This window comes from Apteryx rowi, unplaced genomic scaffold (assembly GCF_003343035.1).
Source record: "Apteryx rowi isolate R43461 unplaced genomic scaffold, aptRow1 scaffold_933, whole genome shotgun sequence".
Lineage (NCBI taxonomy): Eukaryota > Metazoa > Chordata > Aves > Apterygiformes > Apterygidae > Apteryx > Apteryx rowi.
The window spans coordinates 186,280-203,804 of NW_020451242.1; the positions used below are offsets into that span (position 1 = coordinate 186,280).

At 40.3% G+C, this 17,525-nt stretch overlaps 1 protein-coding gene across 1 annotated transcript; it reads right to left on the reverse strand.

The window, feature by feature from the left end:
- Nucleotides 1–391: 391 nt before the first annotated feature.
- UBE2QL1 (ubiquitin conjugating enzyme E2 Q family like 1) lies at nucleotides 392–16,523 on the reverse strand. Its single transcript, XM_026091961.1, has 2 exons — nucleotides 16,155–16,523; nucleotides 392–1,716 (listed from the first exon to the last, which is right to left on the reverse strand). Exons 1-2 carry the CDS (start codon nucleotides 16,506–16,508, stop codon nucleotides 1,585–1,587), a joined length of 486 nt encoding a protein of 161 aa, XP_025947746.1. The 5' UTR covers nucleotides 16,509–16,523; the 3' UTR covers nucleotides 392–1,584.
- Between the last annotated feature and the right edge of the window lie 1,002 nt (nucleotides 16,524–17,525).

Sequence of the window (17,525 nt, forward strand, 5' to 3'; positions counted from 1 at the left end):
AAGCGGTCAGAGTGCTGGATACTTGCTTTGCTACTTCTTCGTTTGCATTCTAATTCCTTCCTTCTTTGTTCTTCTTTTGTTCTTCTCTGTTATGTGCAGTTTGAAATCAAACTCTAAACCCCCAAACTCTCTCTACAGTCTCCACTGCTCTTGTAATATGACCAGAAGCTGCTCAACCATTTTCATTTGGTCGTGTTAGACATATAATGGAAAGTGCTTTCATACATGTACCTTTTTTCCTCCAAAGTCTTACAATCAACCTTATATCGTACTTTCAATTAAAATATTACCACAATGCATATATCTATAAGGTTTCTAGAATTTCATAGTACTGAATTTATTACTTTGAATACAAAAATTGGCCAAAATGATTGAATTCTTGAGGCAATGAAAACGATACTGGTGATTTTATTCAGCATGTGTCCAATACGATTTTCCATTTCAATTCCACATTTTTTTAATGCTTTCCTTATAATGTTCTAAACCTTACCTTCAGATTTTTTGGAGTCCCTTAAAAAGTTTTTTAAATTGTTCACCAGAAAACTTAAATTTTAATGATTAAATAATAGGAGATTTATATACAACAGGGAGTTTTCTCAGATACTGGGCTCTAAGTACATACAATGTCTACTGAGTAAAAAGAAAAAAGAATCCAGTCATGCAAATCATTTTACAAACCATGTTTCATTTGCTTTAAAAAGTTTTACTCTGTTACTGGCACATCATTTTAAAGTTAAGCAGATAAATTTTTTAAGGTTGCTTTGTCCCTTTCCATTTGTTTGTTTTGCCATTTTGCAGAACTGACAGGTCACATGCTACTGTAAAAGGTACTGGAAGGTTTAATAACGGTTCTGCTACCATAAGCCACTCCAGGCTTTGGAGTGGGTGTGTTTAAAAAAAAATCACCTAACCTCCAGTTAACGGCACTGGTTTGTTTCTGAACAGCACACCACAATATCAGCATAGATGGCATATTGTAGCTGGTTGGGTAATTCCACTTAATAATTTTTCAACACTAGAACCTTTCATCATTGTAATTCTGTTCCATTTATGAATTAAAGGTCATATATAGAGCACAAATAAGGTCTAAATTTAGTCACAGCAGACCACAGTTCCACATAAAGACAAATCTTCAAGTTATGTTGACCTGCTAGGAGACAAAGATAAACAGCACAGCAAATGTACCTGCAATGCACTGCTTCCCTATTAAATATTAACTGTTTCATTTACATTTAAATGAACTGAGCAGTAATGGATAGACCTTCCAGTACCGCTGTTTGGTGCTGCTCTCATGGAAAGAAGCTTCAGACAATGTGGTTCGAATGGGGACTAATGATGCCGTCTCAACATCCGCTCAGGTGACTTCAATGACGATCGGTCTCCAATCTTGAAATATAATCCTAAACAGTTTTTTTTTTTTCCTCTTCCTCTGTAAACACATCTGTTTATAAATAACTTAGGTGTCTCCTTGACATTCACAGTATCTAACTGAAGCTGAAATAGAAAAGGATGGGTGGTGTACAGCACTGAGGAGATGTCATAGTACTTTTATTTAGCATTTTTGCCAAGTGCTGGTTGCTAATATCAGCCATCAGAGACGGGTGGGGTGACCCACCCATATTTTTCATGGGTCTTCACCAAACTCTTAAACGTTGCTTCAGCTTCCTTACGACTGAATGACTTTTTTGATTTGCCAGCTTTTCTGCAGATACGGCCCTGCACCAAACAAAAGAGAAAACCTTCATTAAACCCATGAATATGCAGCTGAAAACCACAGTTGAAGTTTTCAACAAGTCAGACCGATAGGCATTCACTTACAGATACCAGAAAAGAGAGTTCCCAAACTGGGACAAATATGTTATTAGTGATGATTAAAAATGATATGCAGTAAAGGAGAAAAAACATCTGCTAGGCTGTTTTTTCCCAAAGAAGCCATGTGCTGGCACACTGCCCCGAGCATAGTGAAAAGCTGTGGCTGCCACACAGCTTATATCTCTTTCTGTTATGCTGGGATCTATTCAAATGAAGGGATCTTTGCCATAAAATGTTTGGAGTGTAACAGTGTTAAATCCTCATGCCTCCATATGATCACAAGCGCAGGCCTGAGCAGAGGACACAGCATTTCTTAAAAAGAGAAGTACCTTATAACCAACTTGCTTCCAAACTGCATTAAAAAACCCTACTTTGTTTATTCCCCCTTCACAACACATTGGTTTGATGATAAATGAAAATATAAACACTCAAACATACAGCATCATTATTAGTTTGGAATTAAATATTACCTCTAAATGCACAGCAGGATATAATTTCAAATCTTTCTTTGGCAACATAGACATTTAGTGAGTTATGAATAGCTTACCTCATTTTGCACATTGGTCCATGGCAATTACTGAGTAACAGAGACACAAGAAAGAAACAGAGCTGCAGATTTATTCTACTCTACAACAATAATACCCTTTAAAGTATTCATGCTTATTGGATTTGTCACATAACAGACATTTATTATAGTCACAAGTCTAAAAAATTTTATAAACTGATAGACTGCTGAAAGCCTTTGTTTGAATAAATAGTATTTGATGAGCAGATACCATACTACAGTGTTACAGCTATTAAGAACCAAGTTAATATGTTCTCATTTTTGCACTCTTGCTGAAAATGTTGGGCCAGGTTGTATTTTTTGCTTCCCATGTTTTGCTGCCAATTTGGAACGTAAAACTGAAAATTGCCATTCTTAATCAATGGAACAAGTAATAATGAAAAAATAATTAGGTATGTGGAGGAAAAAAAGGGAAAAAAGGGAAAAAGAAACCCTGCAACTGACTCTGTCCTCAGTGTATCAAAGTTATTTTTACAGACCAAAATTAATGAGGTTACTTTGCAGCTGGGACAAATTATCTCCTCCTAGAAAGCTGTCACAATATTGCACGGATATGCTTTTGTGTTCAGCATTGCTATTATTACAATAAAATTATGGCCATAAGAGTTAAAGAAGCTGTTTCCTACTCCTCTTTTAATGAGTAATTTTGATATGTGGTTTCACTTGTTTCAGAGCCTAGCCTATCTAAAGATTAGGAACAGGCTTTAACTGCCAGACTGGATTTATTCACAGTCAACTTATACCCATTTGGTTCTGTGACAACATAGTTCTGTCTCATAGATAGCTATTTCACCATTTGATGTTTTTCCTCTCCTTTCCCCTGGCCCCCATTTATAGGCTATTAGCATATTGCTTCTTAAATACTCTTCTGCTAAGCTAAACAGCAAAGACAACTTCCCCATCCCCACACTAATTCAGCAATTAGTATTTCCCAGATAAGGATGAGCTGAACGGTACCTGATTTAGCCAAGCTAATACATTTTCTCAGCAAATGTTCCTTTTTAGTTCTGACAAAAGGAATGATTAAATAAAACTGGGTAATATTTTTCAAAATCTCATGAGTCCTAGTTCTAATACTGCTTTTCTCTCAAGAATTGCTATTCCAGTTGGGTGCTGAAAACTTAACACATTCTTATTGGCTAATTATCTTACATATCCTGCAGGAGTACTTCTGTTATTACAAAACATATTTTCTATCTTCTTCCTAAACCAGGCTTCCTCTGGAAGTATACTTAGAGAAAAATAGGAAAAGATAAAGTCCAACAGCAGGTGAAATCAGCACAGGAAATGATGTCCTCAAAATCTCACCAATGAAGTACTTTTGAAAGCAAATATAACTTCATGAACCTACTCCACTACCTAATTTATGGATTAGGTCCATTTGCCATCTCTTGTCTTGCACATATGATTTTTTTTATCATTTCAGGCTTTGATACCTTTTTAATTGTTTGTATAGCACCCAGTACAGTATGATCTATGTCTTCCTCAGCTTTGTCATAGTACTAATACTATTCTGTACCTAGAAATAGGATCTTTGCATTAAGAATAACCATCACTCATATTCAATGTCAACTACCTACTGCTTTGAAACAAGGAACATAAGAATTCTTTGGCCTTCCAACACTGCAATGACTATCATGCCACCTAAAATGTTACTGCAGTTAGAGCACATGAAATGAGCATCCTTCCATAAGTATATTTTCATACTTGTTATTAATGTAACAAATCATTAAATCCACTTCTAAAGTGCATTCAGGAACCATATGCAGGCTGTATGTAAACTGCATCATCAAAGACTAGCTAATTCTACCAGTTTCCATGTATGTATTTCTATATACTTATACAGCCACTATGGGTGGCATGGTTAGCACTGTCTCTTATTAACCGATATCCTGCCAGGTGTTTATAATTTGGATAAAATTCAACCTTGTGGGCTGAAAGTTTCCCTGTTTGGTGCCTCATGTAAATCTGAAGTAAAGAAAAAGAAGCATGGAATTTCAATCAAAACAATTCAGACACTTTTGAGACTATACTGGGGTGATATTGACTGTGTTAATGATTTTTAGCAATTTACCATTCTCACAAAACTTTTCCCAAGGTTGACTAAAAATGGTGGTTTGCACATAATTATAAAAGAGAATGTCAGAGAGCTATTTTAACAGGCGCTGTTACTGGTTCTGACTACAGGATGTTTTCAGGTTGCTACTTAAACATACAGTCACTTTAACTCTGGCCAGGAGACTATGAGCTGCCACATATTGTAAATATGATAAATATAGTAAATATGGTATGTAAATACAGTACTGCTCATAGTACGGTTGCACACAACTGTATATTGCCTAATCTCTACACCACACAAGTTGTCACTACAGCCATGGTAAGGAGGACAGATCACTTGCATGGCCAATGTTTTGATGCACCTGGCACCCAATCAAGAAAAGACATCAAACTGATATCTGAACAAAATGAGAAAATACCACAAAAGATTAAAAGCAACAAAGAAAACCCAAGAAAGCTTTTCATAAAGATATTAATGACATCTTTAAGAAAGTTGTACCAGAACTTATTTAAATATTTGCAATACTTTCAGACACTTTTCATAACTGAAAAACCCAATTAAAATAAAGAATCAGAGAGAACATTTCAGATTTTACTATCTGCTGTAACTTTATGCATGTATCAAGATATAATTTTAACAAGCCAGAAACATGAAAAATGAAAGTAATGCCACAGCATCCAACTGTTTTTACACAGCCGTGCTAAAATGCAGGAGGATGCGTGCTGCACCAAGCCTTCTCACTCATCTGTGCTCCTACTATACCTAATTTACACGGCACTGTGAGCAAATGCACGTCACTCATCCGCTCCTTCTCTGAACTAACGGCTTTGAACAAACAGCTGCTCAGGATCCGGCTAGAATCCTGTTAACTGTGCTGGGAGAGGACCTCCTGGGGTACCGTCTGCTACATGTGGCCTTTTCAGGACCCTGGTGGTACAGAGGGACCACTCTCTCCTTCCACATTCAGCAAAAGACCTGATGTAAATCTCACACAGGATTTGGCACCCTCATTTACACAGCACTGTGGGCAAACTGTGTGATCTGGCAGTTTTTCTACTTCTCAGGGATGCCACAGTAGTTTCCACATTTTTGCCAAACCATCGGTGCATCTGTATGCCCCCTCCTCTAGAATATGGTGTGACATTGTAGAACATCCTCAGTGATATTCAGCTTAACATCTAATAGGTCTTTAAAGTCCCTCGGTGTTATCAACACTTTGCTATATCTGCTCTTCTCCAACATCATGTCATGAAGTGGTCCAAAGACAGACTTAAGTCCTGTACAGAGACACCAAATACGAAGCCTCTTTATCTTTGGAATCCCACTACAACCATGCTTCCGCCCACATTAGGCCTATGTGTCATGAAAAGCATTCCTAAAATTTCTTCTGGTATTTCCAGAACCAGAATGGCCTCAAGGGGATTTCTGTGGCAGCAATGAAAGTATTTATCTCTCTTGTCAAACCAATTATAGTAGCTCCCAGACATAAAACCAATGTTTTGCTCAATGGCATAGTGTACAGTGTCAGGTGTTCTTCCATGCYGTATCAGTTTTGGCACTACCTGAAAGCACTGAACTACCAAACAGTGACCAACCTCTCACAGAACCACAAGACCAAAGAAGTGCCGGTTGGAAGGGACCTCTGGAGGTCTCTAGTCCACCTTCTTGCTTGGAGCTGGACTGCCAACTGAGGTCAGGTCAGCTGTGGCACTGTGTAGCCAGGCCTTGAAACCTCCAAGGATACAATTTTCACTCTGTTTTGTATGTTTTGTACTGATGCAAGTCCCAAATTTTCAGAGATGTATTGTGTACAGCCATCAGCCCTTAAATGACTGAGGTTATCCTGAAAATAGTTTAAGTCCCTGTGCTACACAATGCTGCAATCTCCGAGATGCCACAGTCAACCCTTCAAGCCCATCCAGACTTTCTTTTCTYGTCTGGTTACCAAAAAATTGTATTTATTACAAACAGTACACACCTAACACACAGACTCAGAAGCAGGTAGGCCTTGATGCTGTCAGCACTAGTTTTAATGCAAACTCCTCAGTCCTGCATTCCTTTTGTTAATTCTGTATATGCAAATAACTCAAGATTGGTCTTTCAAGGGCAAATGATACTTGCCTTCCTGACATGGAGCTAAATATGGCCCATAATTTAAGATGGCATAAGGAAGCATAAGTAAAGTTTAATTTCCTCCCTTCACCTCTTAAACAGGTGTGCCACACTGCAGCTTTCTGTGCCCACAAGGAAGCAGGTTCTAGGGACCCACCACCAGGTAAATGGCAAGAGACAGAAAATGAGCAAAGGTTCAGACAGGTACACAAAAGACAGGAGGAATTCACCATGACACATTGTACCTGTGGTGATCCCTCCAAAGACAGGAAGGACACCTGCAAGTATGTGCCCCACTTTTCAAGTAGGTCTGCTGTCCGAGGCTTCTCCATGGATGATGCAAAAAATCAGATTTTCTAAGAGCTGGAGCACAATATGAGACTCTCGTATATCACATGTTCCACTAATGTACCAGTGACTAATAGGTTTGCGCCTCAACCATTCAAAGCTGCATACTACACAAATATGGTCTAATGTTTTCAGATAAGTAAAACAGGTAAATAATGCTAAAGCCTAAACTGGTCCTTTTTAGAATATTTAAGCAAGTTTTAGAGAAAAGTATTTCTACTGGCTTTAGAGAAACTATCTGGTCATTAAAATTAAAGCAATGCTTAAATGGGCTAGTATCATGCTTTCAGTGCAATGACTGACTGCAATGTGCCATAACATCAATTTTAGAGTTCAATGTACACACTCTCTCCCCTCCCGATTACATGGTTATAATTTCTTTCCTTAATGTACTGATGAGACACAGTTAAGCATATCTCAAAAACGACATACAATTTATACTGCACTATATATAATTAATAGCTATAGCTAAAATGAAGTAGTATAGAAAATGACACAGACAAATGCTGTTAATGTCATGGCACGAGTGAATTAAAGATTGAATGTTTTTCTGTAAACGTGTAATTTCCGAAGCAATATTTCTATGCCTTTTAAAACTCCTTTGCAAGAATAATCCCTAGAAAGAAGCGGAAACTCAGCAAGTTCCAGCTTTGGAGCATACTATGAATTGCTCCTTTTGGGAATGTGACTATTCATTGCCTAGGAAAAGAAATCTGAGTTCCAGCTGAGTAATTATTAACACTCACTAGTCTGTGTGCAGTCTATGTGCAACTAGCTCTTAATCAATATGAACACCTACAGCCCTAATTCCTGTTTGACAGCTACATAACACTGCACTGCTTTTCCTTGCTTTTCCCTATAGCCAACACAGAGCCAACAACATGATTTCTATATAGCTGAAGGTTAAGAAACTTCCTCCCTGCATTTTAAGGGTGGGATGAACTCTGCTTTGGCAAAAGGACAAGAGAATTTTGACAGCTAATGACATTCTTGGAATATGCCTCTAACTCCTCTAGTGAGGAAGATGTGGTCTTACAATATGGGTTAAACTAGCCTAATGGTGGGCTTCTGTCAAAAGAGAGTCCCTCTCCTCTGCCATCAAAAGGTTACCTGCTAGACTAGCTGACAATGAGTCATTTCCTCTGTCAGTTCTCTGCTGAGCCCCCTGGACTACATCTCTATGGAATCAGATGACAGCAGTTACTGAAAGCAGGTTTTAGTCCAGGTGAAAAAGCTGGGAACATGGCAACCTTCTTTTGTGTCAGCCCACAGATCGTCCACCTCGTGAAACCGCAGTTAACCAAGTTAAACAAAGCCACAGTTGTAAACCAAACCAAAACAAAACAAACTCAACCTAACCCAACCCAACCATTCTTCATGCTGGGTTCTAAAGCCAAAGAAGCTACAGCCCAGAGAAGAATGGATGAGTGCAGCAGGGAGAGAAACACTGCTTAGCTCCACATTTCCCAAAGTTTCACCATGACAAAAAACAAAACAAAAAAACAGACTACCTTTGGGAACATTTAATTGAGTTAGGACCAAATTTGGCAGCACTAGGGTCACAAACTGATGTGCTTTTTCCTTTGCTATTTGTACAAATGTGTCACTCTCCTGACTATATTTCTTTCATATTGATCCGCATGGATGTCTATTCATATAGCCTCCATTTCTGAGTGCTTTAAGAATGTATCTTCAGATCACCTTTGAAAAAAGGATTATCTACACTTTACAGATGGGAAAGAGGAATGTAGTTATGTGACTTAATTGCAGTTGTACCTGCAGTCAGTGGCAAAACCTGGAAGTTATACTTGGATCATCTCTCCTCAGCCTAACTGGCCCGAAACATCCTTTTTTCTGAATAGTTATAAAACACTTTAATTATATTTTTATAGAAATCCTTAATCTTGTGGAATTTATAGAAAATTTGACATTTACAGAAGTTTATACAAAATTTGACAAGATTAATAACCTCAATTTCCTCTTCCTTGTGATGCTTTGGGTTTTTTATGGGCACATACTATGGAAATAAGTCCCACACTTCTCACTGGATCTGGGGTTTTGTTACCATTTATAACACAAACCTAAGACCAAGACAAATATCTAGTCATCCCTCATCTCATAAAACCTGACTATGAGAAGCATTTGAGCTCCAGGCCATTTCATAAAGCTGGCTTACTCTTCCTTTTTCAGGTTCATTTTCTCTCATCTTTGGACTTAGATTTGGGATTGTTACTGATTTATAACTCTACCAAGAGGTCATTGTAGAAGTTCTGTGGATTTTGAGGAGCCTGTGCAGAAGAGGATTAAATCATTGAGGATGTTTGATTTGACAACATGCACAAAATCATGAAGTAGATAGAAAAGACATTTTTCATCAACAGAACCTCCATGTGCATGAGGAAGGCATGTGACATGCATCTGTCACACACAGCTGAGTACAAGCATAATTTATGTACCACTCCTCAATCTGCATTTTAACTGGGATGGGGCAAGCTAGATGATTGTCACCTTGATTCTGTTTCAGAACAGGAGTCACTTGAACACCTAAAGTATGGTGGCTGCTTACCTATTTGTGCAGACCAATATGGAATGTAAGTTCATCTTCAGCAAAATACACCTATGTTTTTCCCTATCTTATGCTTTTTCATATTTTTATCAAAGTAACAGCGAGAAAAGTGAATAGAAGTTAAGCAACTCCCAATGCAGTGCTGATTTCACTGCCTGCTGGGTTAGGTAACTGTACTGTCACAGTCCTGTGCAGCTTGGTCATGCAACTTCTAGAATCTATTCAATTACCACAGTTTTTAGTTGGGGTTAGATTTGTGGCAGTCTTACTAGGAGATCACCCAAGTATTACAAGGAAGAATTAGTTCTACCTGCTAGAAAAGCATGTTTCAAAAGAAGCAGTTTGTTTCAATTTAGGATTTAACTTAATTGATGACTATTCTAACAATAAGGATGATAACTGAAAGTACTTTAAAATCTCTACAAAAAATTTCTTTTTTATGTTTTGAAGCATATGAAGAATGGAGATTATGTTCCTTCTGCTGTTTAAAAGAATTAAAACAACCTCCTAATTCAATGAGTTGGAATCCTTGTGTCTTCATTCCTCTCAGTAGAATTTATTTGCATAATAATACAGTCTATAGTCAGAACAATAATATATCAGAGTACACATGAATGGTGTTTCTTCCAGCCCATTCATCACTCCCAGCATCTCATCATAGCAAATACATGCTCCCTCTTAAGCTTCAGCTTGAAAACCTGAGATTTCTTAATGGCAATAAAAGAAAAATCTTAGAAGACCAACACATCTGATTTTCCTCTGTAACTAAATAATATTATTTGCTACCTCTTTGACTCAGAGTTTATATCTTTTCATAGGGTACAAACTCCATAATCACATTCTCTGTCTCCTCTGTAATCTTTGTATAGGAGTTGTTGTGTTTCTCAACCACAGACCTATAGCAACATTCCTTCCTTTGATGATAACTGGCATAATTTGCTCAACAAAAAGCAAAACACAAGCCACTTTTATTTTTTAAGGCCCTAATACAGTAACATGGCTTCAAATAATTTAGCAACCGCTGTGTTCTCTACACATATCTGTAGCATTTGAGATTATCTGATTTATTCATGGCTACAGTCCTCAAACTTAGTATCTGGAGCATGGTGAAAGCCCATGGATTTGCAATTAATTTCTGCTATACATATGTGAAAGACCTGCAGTCTGCTGACCTTCTGGACACTATGTAAGTCCCATCTGCTATCTGTTCACTCATACTTTTGTTTGAAAGGATGAAGAGGAAGCCATTTACACTATGATTGACAGATACATTCTGTATATTGTTTTTCATAAAATAACCCCAGTGATGATATCATTCTATTGTTTCAATCCAGTAGAAGTCAGCCGTGATACTAGTATTTTAAAAATTGAAAGATAAATTAGTTCAATATTCGTCTAAGCCACATAACTCTTGAAGCAAACTAACAAGATTCCATTGAGATATTTCTAATATTAAAATGTGAGTGATGGAAGTACTATATACTGATATTTTTTGTTAGAATTCAGGAAGTAGAATCTTAATTACAACTTGTATCTTGATTTTAATTTAAATCCTTATACAGAAGCCTACAAGAGTGAGAGCACTCATAGTTAGGGGTTTCCCTTTCCTATTTCAGGACAGCATGTCCTGACAAAATTTTCATGCTCATCCTATTTACGGGGAGAATGAGGGCATATTTTCCTGAAAACAAAGAACTTTTTACCTCTTGTAATCTGCAGAATGATCTGGTAGCTGATAGTTACCTTTGGCCAGTAGGCCTGTCCCCAGCATCCACTAAGAGAACAAGGGACTCATAAATGGAGGACAAGACTGCTGCTGACCATTTTTATTACAAGCTTAGGCCCAAAGTCCTCATCTGGTAGAGCTACTTCAGTCATTCTTAAAAAAAGTGAGCAATTCATGATGTATTATTCCTACATTGCCATACATGGTTTGTCTTTTTTTAAACTTCTACTAAACCAGAGTCAGATCATTCTCTATAGTGAAAGGAATCATGGATTTATTTCACTTTTCAAACTGCCTGCTAACACCATCAAAGAAAACAGGCTATGGTATCTTTTTCTTCTAAACATAAAGTGCGAGTGTTGGTTTAGGTTATTAAAGGACATAAAATCCTCTTCCACTTTTGGATAAAGTCCCTTTCTTCTCAGTTGGGGCCATATTATCTGCCATGCTTTCAAGTGTGAGAATATTCCTTCAAACACTGATGCTGTCCTCAGTCATGTATATTATTCAATAATAATCGCAAGTGACTGGCACTGTTACAGCTTCCTTTATTCAGTGATTAAAAGTTATTAATATTATCATGACAATGATACTGCTATCAGAAAACTGATAATAATAGATTAATTTAAAAATCTCTGTTTTAAAGTTCATATTATTAATAAACATTTTTAAAGTGTGCCGCTAACAAGGAATAACACTAAACACGCAATTTCCAGAGCCTAGATAAACAGATATAAATGGGAGGTTCTGTCTAGACAAGAATGTTAAACAGTTGCCTCCAGGAGAGCAAACAACTGATATTTAAATTATTTTGTTAGTATCATCCTAATTCTTTGGGGGAAATCTTAGCCCAACAGCAACTAATAGCTATTTTTTTCACTGGTGCAGCAGGGCCAAGTCTTTGCCCAGTATGAGGGAAGGCAGYGAGCTTAACAGGAAGCAAGCACAGTGTCATCCTCTTAAAACCAAGGCTATAGTTGAGTTAAGGACAACACAAAGTTTTTAAAGTAAGATTCTGGATTTCAGACAGATAAACAGTTTTAGGCCTTTGATGTACTGAGAATTCCACCCAAGATACTGGCTAGAGATGTGTGAATAATTGATTTTTCAGCTGAATGGCTGAACCAGCCAACCAAACAAATCCCAACTTGTTAATTAACAGGTATTTCTCCCCTAAAAACTGGGGGGAAAAAAACATAATTTGGGATTACTGAATTGTTTCATTCAAACAGAAACTGTTTCTCTTCCATTTTAAACATTTTTCCAGATAAAAAGCACTCACAGTGAAAAAACACTCATATTTGTGATAGGAAGCAAGGGTATGCACAGAAACACAAAGTAATTCCTGGCCTAATGGGAGTGCTGCTGCACCCCATGATGTAGGGCATCCCTCAAGCAAGGTCACCTGAGGGATGGGCTTCCTGCTTGCTGAATTTGGAGAAACACCCACCCTACCTTAAAACTTCCCAGGAGACATGCCCAAGTTCACATTCGTGCTCAGGTCTGGGGCATCTGAACTTAGGTTTCCCCACATACAAGGGCAGTGCCTTAAGCACAATGCTGAAAAGCAGTGGAAAGGTGCTACTCCTCCATTTCTTTGATTCATTTGTTCAGTTTTCTTATGAGCCTAACTCCAGGATCAAATGTTTCACTTGCAAAATGTCAAAATTAATTATTTGAGTTTTCATTTTACTCTTCAAAAATCTGTTAAATCTGTTTTTAAAAAAATCGGAATTTGTCAAGAGTCTTGGCTGCCCCAAAACATATTTTCAGTGTTATTTTCATTTGCTTTTTGATCACTTTGTCGAAAAAAAAGCTATATAGATTCATAGGTTATTTTTAGGTTCAACAAAAACTAAGTAGTACCACAGTTTTCTCCAAAGAATTAAAAAACACCATTAAACAGCAACATTATAGTTAGTATTTGGAAACAGGATTGATAATAAACAGTGAATGAAATTAACCACCCTAGTTTTATCATTCAAATTAATAAAATGAAACTGTAAGCTGGTGAAAAGTTCAGGTCTGCCTACTCACTTCTGCTGTCATATTAAAGATGCACATTTTCATACATGTCACAGGCTCAACTATTTACAACGATTTTGCATTAAATCATCAAACTACTAATTAGTGACATTTCTTTTAATCTTAAAGGTCTTAATTTATTCTTGCAAATGCTGCTAAAGGCCCAGTTCTCCATATACTTTGCAAGGCAAATCCCATTAAAGGCAGGGGGAAGGCTCCCTTTGACTGTAATGGGAGCCAGGTTGGATCCATACTGAGACAGATCTTGCCAGTGGATATGATAAGGCCTGCTATGAAGATTTACAAAGTCACACAGGGCATTATAACACCGTATTAGCACAGCACTGGTTACACCAGCTTCACAGTCTCTCGCTGGAGCGGGGACTAGTAAGTATCATTTGTTCATGCACTGTCATTTTTAGAAAGTGGYGATACGACCTAGTTCTTTCAACCTTTCTGAGTACTAACAAGCCTACTTAATATTTCGCACTGTACTGTAGTACAGAATATTTACAGAAATGCAATCAATTAGCCTGATGTAAGTCATCATTATTTGTTCAGGAAGCCTCATTGTAGCCAATGAGACTGTCTACAGCATGACAGGAGTTATCCAAAATCAGCCCTGTAGCTCAGGGAAATGCAGTACCTTCATTTGCAACATTTTTGTGACCCTATTTTCATTCAGAATTTACAGTCAAAATGAAGGTAACCTTTAAAATAAAAAATGAAACAGAGATACAGGAGTGTCTGTTGCACTTTGAGCTGTATTATGCAATTGAATCAAGATTACATAACCCGAGTGTGATTACAGAAACGTGGCTCCCATTACATAGAGCCTGGCTATGATTACAGAGTGGCAATCCATCACAGATTACAAGTCTGTAACAGAGAAATGAAATTTATTAATATTATCTATTAACATTTTAACTTGGAATGCACATCATGAGACTTTGAAATATGCATTTTATAACTATTTAACTACTAAGTTACTGGCAGTAATTTTTTTCAATTTTTTATTTTATCCCACAAGCACATATCCATTCTCTTTTTTATAATTAACATTTTCAACTTCTGGAAGGATGTTATTGAAACTCTTTTATCTTAAATCTGTTTATTAATAATGCACACACAAACATCCTTTGTTACCAGAAATTATTACTTTCTAGAAATCTCTTCAGTGGTTAAGGGAAGAAAAGTATCAGGTTATATAACATGTAACTATATATTTATTACTAATCAAATAATTTAATGTGTTTCTTTACTGAGTCCTTCTGTGATCCCAGCAAACCTTCCTTTAACCTTTTTACATCTGAACATTCAGTACTGCAGAAAGAGATTCAATTGTTAAAAAATGGTGAGAATTTAGCATTGCCCTTCTAAATCCTGTTTAAAATAATCAGAAATAATCATCATTATAAAAAGAGATGGATTAACAAATAGCAAGACTAGTAGCTACAAAACTTCAATATACCTTGGGCTCAAGGTAAATTAAGGCTCTTTTTTTTCTGGTAGATGTTTTTTTATATCCCAAGGTGACCTAGGGAACCTGACCTCTTCAAATGAAGTGCAGAGAAAAATACTATCTGGTTAAAAAAGGGAGCAGTATTTCCCTGAATCAAACAGGGAAAAAGGAGGAAAGGACATTTACAAAAAAGTCCATTAAATAATTAAAATAAATATTTTGTGTTAAGACAAACTGAGTCTTTACTTCTGCTCATGCAAGCAGTTCCATAGAGGCAAACAGGAATAACCTCATTTTTTTAAACAAATAAAAAAAATACGTTATTATTTTACTCTTTCTGCCCGCCTATCTCAGATACAAATTGAAGAAGTTACTTAGCATCATTTACTGATAGACATGGAGCTGTGTTTGTCCACTGGGTTCAAGGGCATCCATGAAGTGAAGCAGAAAAAGCAGCCTGCCACAGCCATGTGTATATTGCCCACTATAATAACCATAAAGAAGGACAGGCTGTGAGTGTCAGCTGAAGTATTTACCCATTTATTTAAACTACCCTATGAAATACTTCTCTTCTAAGCATATTCTGCAAGAGAGAAAGAAAAAAGGATAATCTGCAGGAGAAAAAAAAAAAAGGGCATAAACTACCAACGTGTTCAGCTGGGAGAAAATGGCCTATCATTTGACATCCTCTGCTGAGGGAATTAAGAAACTGCTCCAGAAGAAGACCTGGCAGGAATTTTCTAACTGCTGCAATTGAAGCATGTATCCTAAATGATTTGTTCCTTTCAGGCAGTGAGATTTTTAAAGGGGCCTAACTTTGCCAGCAGCTCAGGCAAGAAATCCAAGTGTGACCCTGGGCCAATCCTTTGTCTGGTGCATCAAGTTGAAAACTGGGAGCAAAGGGTGCTGCAGGAGTCCCCTCTTCTCCACCTGCATGATTTGGAGGAGTACAGGACAGCACCTGACAAAGAGCCAGGAGCTGCAGTTCCAGGTGTTGCATCCTAAGCCAGTGGTAGGACTTCTAGTAGGAGACCAGCAAGTATGGCTGACTAACGGGTGAAGAGCAGGAGGCAGAGACTTGAATCCCAAAACCCACTGAAACCTTGAATCCCAAAACCCTTTTGGCATAGGGTGAGGGTGGTATTCCTCAGGGGCAAGTGTCTGGGTGCACCAAGCAGCAGTGCCAGGCGTAGGGACAAAAGACATGCAAGAAGATGCCATGGAGGCATTTGCTCCTCACCCCCTCCGAGCTGCCTCACATTTCCTCCACGCTACCCGAGAAGGGACCCCAAAAGAGCAAAACATGTGTGTCCCCCTATCTCCTTCCCACTGGTGACGCTCGAACCTCAGGGAGAGGTGTCACCTCGGCTTGGCCAAGGTCAACCACTGAGGGGCTTGACCCGCTGCCCTTCGTTGTGCCCTTCCAACACACACATGCACACACACACAGAGATGGCTCCATCACAGGGACCCCCCTACCTGTCCCTTGACCAGGCTGGCTGCAAACTGCCTCATGACTGCCTCCACCGTGTAGGCGCTGGACCAGCCGCGGGGGGTGAGCAGCTCCATGCAGATGGCCCCGCCGTCCAGCACGTAGCCGTTCTCCAGGCGGGGGCTGAGCACCCGCATGAAGGGCGGCGAGAAGGGGAAGTTGTCGGGGAAGGTGAGGTTGAGCAGGATGTACTCCGTGTTGGTCTCCTTCATGTCCTGCCACAGCACCGAGTCCTTGTCCACCTGGTGCAGTTTCACGTTCCAGTCGAACAGGCTCTCGTCCACCAGCTCCACCGAGATGAAGCGGTCGCTGAGGCGGGCGATGTCCTGCAGCTCCTTCATCAGCCGCCGGGTCCGCACTTGCGTGCAGTGCTGCTGCCGGCCGGCGGGCACCAGCGGCGCCGAGCCCGAGGGCAGCGGCCCCAGCGGCGCCGAGGCGGGCCGGCCCCCGCCGCCTTGCGGCGCCTTGCTCTCCTTCGCCGAGCCCGGCTCCTTCGCCGCCTCCCTCGGCCTCTCCCTGCCGCCGCCCGGGCCGGGCTGCGCCGGCTGCCGCGCCAGCTCCGGCCCCTTCTTGCTCCTGTGGCCGCCGGGGCTGCCCTCGCCGCTGCTGCTGCTGCTGCTGCTGCTGCAGCCGCCGCCGCCCCCGGCGCTGCCCGGCGGCGGCTTGTTGCTGCTGTTCTTCTGGCTGCCCTTGGCCCGCAACGAGGAGCCCTGCTGGCTGCTGCGGTGGTGGTGGTGGTGGTGCTTGGGGTCCTCCGTGTCCCTGTTGTGCAGCCGAATGAGGCCGATTTTCCGGAGCAGAGTGGCCATGTTGCGCGCGCCTCTATTTTCCTCCTTTTCTCTCTTTTTTGTTTAACCCTCCGCTTGGCAAATGCGGTGCCCCCGCTAGAGGGGAAGGCGCCGTGAGGATGGCGAGCCCCCCCTCTCTACTGTGGGCGCACCGAGCAGCGGGGGACGGGGAGAAAGAGGCGCTGGCGCTGCTGCTGCCGCCGCCGCCGCTGCGGGGAGGATGCAGCGCCGACCGCCGGCCCCGCCGCCGCTCACACGCTGCCTCCGCTAGGGCTGCGGCGGGGAGCGTTGCAGCAGTGCCGGGCCTGCCCTCCGAGACATCAGAGCTCCGCTGCCGTGGACATAATCCCGTCAAAAGTTWAAAAAAAGAAAAGAAGAAGAAGGAGCGAGCCACCCCCCCCCTTCTCTCCAGCACACACAAACCGGCAGAAATCGGCAAAATCGCTGGTGAGCAGATAGCTTCCCCAAATCACCCCCAGTTCACGCCGACCGAGCCAATCCCCGGCGGCTCCGCGGCGCGCTCGTCCCCGCGCCACGCCGCCCTCCCCGGGGGGCACCGGCGGCTCCTGC